The sequence below is a fragment of the Ambystoma mexicanum genome, chromosome 9, assembly GCF_040938575.1.
Source record: "Ambystoma mexicanum isolate Mex_15411 chromosome 9, UKY_AmexF1_1, whole genome shotgun sequence".
NCBI classification, from domain to species: domain Eukaryota; kingdom Metazoa; phylum Chordata; class Amphibia; order Caudata; family Ambystomatidae; genus Ambystoma; species Ambystoma mexicanum.
Window position 1 is genome coordinate 634,248,301 of NC_090931.1, and position 8,996 is coordinate 634,257,296.

At 43.8% G+C, this 8,996-nt stretch overlaps 1 protein-coding gene across 1 annotated transcript in view; it reads left to right on the forward strand.

Annotated features, from left to right (window-relative positions):
• Positions 1–8,272, forward strand: part of PIGS (phosphatidylinositol glycan anchor biosynthesis class S) — a 282,891-nt gene extending 274,619 nt beyond the window's left edge. Inside the window, exon 12 of the mRNA XM_069615337.1 lies at positions 7,402–8,272. Coding sequence (XP_069471438.1) covers positions 7,402–7,677 — 276 coding nt within the window. The 3' untranslated portion in view covers positions 7,678–8,272. The remainder of the gene's footprint in view (positions 1–7,401) is intronic.
• The last annotated feature ends 724 nt before the right edge of the window (positions 8,273–8,996 follow it).

Sequence of the window (8,996 nt, forward strand, 5' to 3'; positions counted from 1 at the left end):
GGCTATTTAAACCACACCCGGTGGATGAATCTTGCTTTGCGTTATTCTGCATCCTCTGCAGCAGAACGCTCATCGTGTCTTCTGCATCGGATCCTGGGTCTAAGGAAAAAAGGCTTACCATCCTGAATCCAGTCTTCAGCAACACCTATAAAGACAAGAAAGAACAGGTTAGCATTCCGGCATCTGAAAGACAAAGGCTTACCAACTCTTCGCACGCTCCGGAGGCCTTCGGCGCTGCATCCCGCATCTGAAAGACAAAACAAGGTGCGTTTAAAGACATTGGGGAACTTTAATACTCACGTGCCATTACTCCTTTCCACATCTAACCCAGTGGGTATTCCGGCACCCTGCAGCCGCTCCGAACTCGTACCTGCAAAATAAAAAGACAGTTAGAGCGCATCGTGAAGCAGGCAACAAGCGCTTACTTACGTGCTTCCAGGCGCTTCTATTCATCACACGGACTCCATCTTCAACTCACTTCAGCCCGTCATCCGCCATCGCCGGAACCCTGCAAAACAAGAGACATCATTACTAAAGACTTTAAAGACAATAGAATTACTCGAAACTTACCGTTCGTGCAGTAAACGACGGACAGCAGTCCTCTGAAGTCAAGAGGCCTGCGCTACCTACCCAGTGAAGAAACTGGTTACAGCACCCTGCCCCGAGGCAGATGGAGAGCTCGGCATTCACTTACCTAAGGTGAGAGCGTTAACCTTTGGGGGTCTACAGGAGAGCAAAAAAGGGAAGAGATAGGGACACCCCAATAACCCCAGTTCATTAATCCCATATTTTCTATCTGCAGACATCTCACTCTTGAAGTCAGGCATACAGTGCACAGAGGTCCAGCCCAAAGAGCCAACTGGGTGCTACACATCACCTTTGAAGATACGGTAGTTGCCCAGTCAAGACCGGCGCCTCTGCGAGAATCAGGTGAGCGTTACAGACGTTACAGGTAGGGTGACTACGACTATTAAGAATGGGGTTGTTCTTAGGGTTGTATGAAGGGGGTCTAGCATCAGTTGAGTTATGGGGATAGCATGTTCTGTCCAAAGGGCTGCCCCCAGCGTTGGAAGAAGGGCCCCCACCACCCTTTTAGAGGAGTGATGATGCATTGTGCTTCATCACAATAGCCAAACCATTTGGTTGAACATCCTTCCTCCAAATTTCCAATGTCACTAATGGAATCCCCATAGAGGGAGGTTTGTGGGTTGATCCAAATCCTAAGCCACATGAGAAAGGGTCTCAACCCAATTCATTCTCTGAGGCATAGCCAATCTCTATTTGTACATAGAAAGCACTTTGAGAATCTAGTAATGCCTGAGGGAAGGCTATCTCCCTCTTTGATAGCTTATTTGCTTTCCTAAACCCCTACACTGTGGTTCCTTAAAACCCTACGGTTTTTACTCTGGCATTATATATTTCATCGATCCTCCTTGGAATTGGACCCTGCCCCCACAGCCATATTAGGAATCAGAGAAATCAATTTGCTGCCAAAGCCACTGCTTCGGCTGCCTTGGGTTCCTGTGTCCGCCAGAGGAAGAGAAATCCATGCCTATATAATTGTACACATTAACTTCTAGAAGTTTCTCCCCACCTGTTGAGACCCTTCCATCCTGGCTGGCTCTTCGGCCTGCCTGGAGGATTTTGGTGTTTGTACCACTAAGGACTAATTGTCTCAAGTGGCAGAACTTTTCCAGGTCTGCCAATATTTTGCCCTGGCCGTTATGTGAGGTCAGTAATGCGAGGCGGGCAGCTGTTTGAAGATCTTTCAAAATATGCAATTCTATTATTAAAGAAAATTATCAGAATGTCTCACTATCCCTACTCTACTGAGGATTTCCCTGCCTAGTCTAAAAGTTAAGGGAATACACTCCAAAACGGGATAACTGGCCCGCACACTAAACAACAAACGCATAAAGAAAAGGTATGGCAATTCAACATGACATGAACAATATTCACATTTCCTTAATGACATTCTACGTCCCTGGGTGATTTCCCTTCACCGGGATTTAAAGTCACTTCATCAGAATGTTCAACCATAGAAAGAAAATGGTGACTCAGTACTTTGAGTTTTAAAGTCAAAGTAAACGTTAATCAACAAAGGTTCCACTGGCAACAAATCTCCTTTTTCTGGTGAAGTTATTCACCTTTAACTTCTAGCAAAATAGCCCCAATGGTAATCCTGGCCACAATGCTGTTTCACTCCCCACAGGAAGATTTGCCATAGTTCAAAAGAAAAATGCAATGCACAGTTCTTGATTAACAGTTAGGATTCCTTGATTTATAGTTTCAGCATTCAAAATGGTATATTTGTCAGGATGACTTCTTGGGGCTGCTGCTTCTACTTCAACAATTATATTTCTACTTGTTTTACCATGAGAAGAGTCACCTTTGTCCACAGTATTTCACCTTGGTTTCGACAACTGCATTGTAGAATCTACTGCCAACCAGATATACCTCTTGAGTTCCAATAGTTGGCACTACTGCCACAGCTTCAATGACCTTTAGACAGACTTCGACAAGATGGAGGTTTAACATACTTCAGCCTGCTCAGGTAGGCAAGGCACTCTTACTTTAAATAGCTTTCCTCAAAGGGGCAGCCTCTAAGCCTTTATTGTCTAACTTCCACAGTGACAACCTGGTTTGACTTCAAGACTCACTTCTCTCTAGTCTGCACAGTCGTAGGCATTACAGGTTGAGTCTGCTTCAAAATAGTCTTTACAAGCAGCCAGTTCCCCTTCCCCAACTTTACCTTGGTCATTCTCTCAGCTATCAGCCCAAACAATTACCCAGAAGCCTTGGCGCCACTCTTAGCTTTAGGTAATACTTGCACACTTGTATATTAGGACTTTTTATTGTTATTAACCTCACAATGCAGCTTGATTGCTCTAACCTCTGAGAAAGGGTCAACTCCTAAATTAGTATGGGATACCTCTTGGCTTTAGGCAATGCTTGTTCTCGTCTTCAATCATTTAATGCAAGGTATGTCACTTTTAAAGTATAAGGTTGTCTTCTGGTAAAAACTACAATTAGGCACACGAAACACTTTGAAAGGTTGAAAACTACTCTTTGTAGTTTTCAACCTTTAAAGGTGGATATCTAATTGTATTGCCGTAGAAGAAAAGGATAATATTCAGGCCTCCTTGGGGAATCACAAAAAGGCACACGCGACTATTCCTAATGTAGTTTTCTGACAGTAAATATTGTAGCTCGTGTATCATCAAAGTAAAATGTTTGGAAATGGTTGTATCAGCATTCTGTCTTAATTAGAGACATGCAACCACTCTTTGAACAGTAATAGTCTTTGAATAGTGGAACAATGAGTTTTTGTAGCGTTGGCTTCTTAAATGAGTAAAACACTTTCACGGTATACGCGTGTTACAATTCCATTGGTCAAAGGATTTTCAATACAACATTCAACTTCTGTTCGCTTAGTCTTACAAGAGTGGCTAAGGAGCTGGTTACTGTTACCGGCAAGGCTCACACAGTGTTTTAGAATGCTGTGCTTCACTCACTGGCTTCTGAAACACTTACTCTGCGCGTCGCTCTGCTTTCCTGACTTTTACTACAACTTCTGCTTCTGGTACGCTTGGGACCCACACCGTTCTCCTTAACAGGTGTCTCCGGTCTGGCCACACACCTTGGGAGTCTCCTCTACTCCTGAGACCCTTGACTTGACAGTTGCGTATTGCCTCAGTCTCTGGCACACCAGCAGCTCGGCAATCAGGATCACAAGGAGAAAACAGTTTCTCCTGCACGTCTTCCGCTGCGCAGCCTCTGCAATTCAGAGTCTGGGAAGACAGGACACTCTAAGAAACACGCAGGAGCAATATGCTGTCTCCATGTTCCGGCATCCCTTTTGTTCTCCCACTTATGCTTGGTACGTCAGCCTTGTGCCTTTCTTCGGCTTTCACTACTACAGCCTGCACTCCAGCTAACGTTCCAGTTTCTTCCAACACTTGAGAGGGCCTTTTGTGCCTCCCAGGTTCCTTCAGGTGTGAGCTGTTGGGCCAAATTGCCTGACTACTACAGTAGCTGATAGGCTTGACCGTTACAACTGCTTGCCTCTTCATCCCTCTTCCTCGTGCCCCCATGTGATTTCCCCCGCAGTACACCACCCACAGGATCGGGATCAGGAAGCGTCTGCCTTTCCCTGGCCACATGAGGAGGGTCCCAGATTCTGGAGGAAACATCTTTGATCCATCAAAGTTACCAGTCTTGGAGATCAGGATGGCATCATCCACAAACATGACAAATAGTTGTCTGCGACCGCAATCTTTGGCACATCTGCTCCTACATCAGAGAGGGCCACCACCAGGGTACTGATGTGTAAATTGAAGAGATGGTGGGACCAGGACACAGCCCTACCGTATCCCTATTTTCATTTTGATGCAAATAGTTAACTCACTCTTCCTGTTGCAGTGCTATTAGAGTTTGCAGTGCTGTTTGAGTAAATATGTTGTATTTATTTATTTATTTATTCGCATTTGTTTAGCGCACAGGCAGCCCAATGGGCATCGTGGCGCTTGTTACAGAAATGAAAATGACTTGTTTTACATACATTGAAGTCATTACTTAGTTGCAAGAGAAGAAAACAGAAGATATGCAGATGACTAGTTGTACATACATTGAAATAATTTCTTAGTTGCAGGAGAAGAGAAATATCTACAGGAGAGGAAGAGGAGGGAGGAGAGAGTAAACAACATGAGGAGAGGGAGTTAGTTAAACAAGGTGGTTTTCAGCTTTTTTCGGAAGGCAGAGAGAGAGGTTTCTGCTCTAAGTGTGCTAGGTAGTGCGTTCCATAGCTTAGGGGCAATGTAGAGGAATCTTATTCCACCTGCTCTAGCTCGATTGATGCGTGGGACCTTAAGTTGGTTGGAGTGGCATTGCCCAGTTGGTCTGGAGGAGAGAGACTTGGTTAGCGTATCAGACAGGTATGATGGTGCGGACAGGTTGATACATTTGTGTGCGGTGGTAAGTATTTTGAATGTAATGCGCTCTTTGACCGGAAGCCAGTGTGCTGCCTTTCTGGCTTGCGCGATATGGTCCCTTTTAGGTATATTGAGGGCTGCTCTTACAGCATTATTCTGTGTGGTTTGGAGTTTATTGAGATTGGAGTTGGAGGTGCCAGCCAATAGCGCATTACAATAATCTAGTTTGGCTCCAATGGTGGCTCTGGCGATAGAAAGGCAATTATCTTTGGTTAGGAAAGGTTTGATGGCATTAATGAGTTTGGTGCTCAGGGCGGAGGCTGAAACAATGGAGTTGACTTGTTTGTCCATAGAAAAAGAGGCGTCGATGTGGACTCCTAATGTTTTTACAGAAGGTAGAACTAATGATGCTAGCAGGGAGGATTTAACCTTTTAGCCCTCTGGTGCTACCCAAAGCGATGTGTGAGCTAGGTACTATTGTGGTTGCGCTTGTGTGCTGAGTTTTCTGCTAAGCCGAGTGGCGTGTTTTGTCTGTGCGCCTTGCTAGTTTTTTAGCTCCACTGCTTGCGAACAGGCGTGTTTGAATGCATAGCTCACAACCTTTTGTGGGGTAAGCAGATTTTTCAATATCGAACCCCTGAAAAGTAGGTCTCCCACACAGGAATTGCTTGCTCATCTCCCAGCAGCTTTAGAAACTGAAATGGTCTCTTAAATGGACAAAGCTGTTAGTAAGGGCATGGGAGAGGTTGAGGTGGACTAGGGAATCCTCCTGTGCTGCCCCCAGTTCACGTAGCGGGTGGTGGTACACGGCCTCTTTGCTCACTCCATCCTTGACACATTTGTCCCCAGGCTCTACAAAGTAATGATGCAGACCCTGGCGTTATGTAGTAAATTAGTGGCTTACGAGTAATTCGACTCCCAATCTCAATGTTAAATTTATTCAGACTTTTGACTGCTCCTCAATCAATGGGAGTCTGTCATATTCAACCTCTGTGAAGAAAGCCACAAAATGTCTCTTGTTTGGATTTGGGCTTGAATCTAAACACTATTCACAAAAATGTCTATAGCCCTTGCACCCTGAGGGCAGGCTGGAGCCATGGCCATAGATGGCCACATGTGGATCACTCTCTCATTGGACATCATTACGAGTTTGGTAGTAATTCTGCAGTATTTCCACGGAATTACTACCACACTCATTTACCGTTGCCACCACTCCGTCCCGCAGATAACTTGTTGTGGTAAAGCGATGTTAAACCCTTACTTTTGGAATTTAAAGGAACCCATGGGGATTTTTACAAATGTACTGTGAGTGATAAATCATCTGATTTTCGGAGGCAAGTGGAGAGGTCAATCTGCCACCTCATCTCGATGCAATAAAGTTGGCTGTTATTCAGTTACCGCCAATAAAGTGGCAGAATCGGAATTCCAACCAAAAATGTACTGCACTGTAGAACCTGCAATGGGTCAATGTCTTGTAAGATCAAACTTCATTAAATAATTTATCTTTATTTGTTCAGCATTAAAAGTGTGAACTACCAGGTTAGATTTTCTAAATGTTGGTTTAGATTTGCAATAGTTGGAGTAGTTGCCTTAGCATCATATTCTATTTTTTCCTTTATTAAACTGGTTGCAAACATATTGATCATATGATGGTATTAAAATAATATTTTTTTTAATTAAGTCAAGTCTGTTTGCCATATATACTTTTTTCTATTTTAACCAAATGTTTCATTGACCATCGTTTCCATCTACATTTGATGAAATTGCACATTTGTACTCTGTCATGTTGTGGCTGGATGCCACTGTTCTGACTTGTGTGTGTCCTTTTAAAGTCAGATTGTCGATGAATTGATGTGTACGTTCATGGAATTTTGTAGCTAAATAAAGTAAGAACTATATCTGGCTCTATATTGGATTTGCAATTTGTACAGGGTTTCCCTGTAAGGATACACCTGGGGAACAGCAAGCTGTATCCCACTCAAATCAACCAAAGGCTGCCACCAACCATTGGAGCGGCCACAGTCAACTGTGTGTGGAGACCTACATAGGGAAAAAGGCACAGGAGGGGACCATGATCCAGAGGGCCTTAGGGTCTCTCAGGGTGCACAATCAATATTTACATTCTTGATGAGGCCTGGAGGATGTGGAAAATCAAAATACTTGGGGCTTTGCACAAAAGGTGTAGAATGAAACATTTTGTCTTGTATCTCATTACTACCAGTGTAACCTATTATCATAGGTCTAACTGTAGCAAGATATCTCAGACTTTCATTCACCTGAGGTAGATGTAATGAATACCAAATCTAACATATGGCACTATCAATTTGTGATGTTTTAAGCACCTTCATGTCCTTTTTGGGGGGGGGGGGGTGTGTGTGTGTGTGTAAATATAAACTAGTGTATGTTTATGCTACTACCACCTTTCTCATTTATGCAGCAATCTGATGCTATAATTCTTATTCTCTCCCAGGTGTATCTAGCCGTCTCTGCAGTTCATTTGGCTGTGTCCCATCTGGAGAGTGGCAGGTTGGAGTTTGCATTCCAGGCTAGCAAGGAAGCCATCGCCTCATCTGAGAAGGCCTTCTTTGACCCGTCCCTGCTCCATCTCCTATATTTCCCAGACGATCAGAAATTTGCCATTTACATCCCGCTATTTCTGCCTATGGCCGTGCCCATACTATTGTCCCTGCTAAAGACAGCTAAGGAGTACAAACAGCGCAGGAAAGAGCCCACCAAAGAGGACTGAGTTGTGCTGGCTTCCCTCTGAAAGAATGCTTTAAAGGAAAGAGGCACATAAAGGCGAAAGCTCTGAGTGGCTACCACAGAATAAAATCCAATGTAGGTCTTATGTTGCACCACCTTTTTAGAAAGGGATCACACTGATGTGGCAAAGTGACAAGGATGTTTATTGGTTGCTTTCTCTGCATGGTGGTAAAAAGAAAGTTTGAAGGCAAATCATCCCATTCATCCCCTTCACCTGGTGAACACTGGATTTTCATGTAATTGTGTGTACCTCAAATAGAGGTATTTGTAAACAGACCAATACAAAGCCAGTTTACAAACAATGGTGCTAGTATGTTTTCTACCAGTTCCCCCAGTTAGCCGTTACCTATGGTTAACAATGGTCTTTCCAGGGCATTGTAGGTGCCCATGCCTGTTTGGTGACAGCAGACAAGCAGAAGATGAGTCGATATCATCTAGACCTGGAATTTCATCTTTTAAAGTCAAGAGTGGATGCTGCTGCTGCCCCTGCCAACACACATGCCCCAAGACACATTTTGTCACCAAACTGCTGTATTTATTTCTTTGTTAAATAAAGACAAATGGTAGAAACTGGATAATGGACCGCCAACCTGAATTATTTACTGCAGCACATGGATTGCCCTCTTTATTTTTAATGTAGGGTTTGTTAGGAACCATGAGGAACAGAGCATGCAAAAATACAAAGTGTTCTCAAAAGGTTTTTTTCGTAGTTCCAGGATAAAAAAGAAAGTAAACGAAAACACAACATAATGTGGCCTATTCGGCCATGGGCTTTGGTACTTCCCTAGATGTTCTCCTTACTTAAAATGGATATACAGTATCTCAAATGAACCCTCCCGTGAAAAGTCGTAGGAGATTACCTTCCCTTTCAGAGTTGACACAACTTTGGTCATGACCAATTAGGATTTAGGTGATGTTGGACTCTGGAGAGGACAATCTACGTAAAACTGTGCAAGGTAGGCGGTTCAACACAGTCTGTGAAAAGGCACTGACTCAAAAGGACAGGAGGTCCAAATTCGATCTCTAGTCCAATATCAAAACAAAACACCCTTGCGTCCGCCCAGGACAGTAATACAGCTAGTCACTCACAATCTCAGGATTTAGAGTGTCCCTGCACACTACTTTCATGAGACCTTGTTTATCATTGTGGCTAGGGTCTCTGTCCAGGCTTTGGTCTTTGTACTCACTGAGTCCTGATGCTGGGGTAATCAGGGTTGATATTTTGGTCATAGAAGGATGGCGTCGCATTCTCAAAGCAGCTATCTGGAAAAGACATGTAAAAGACATGTATGTGCCTTTTTT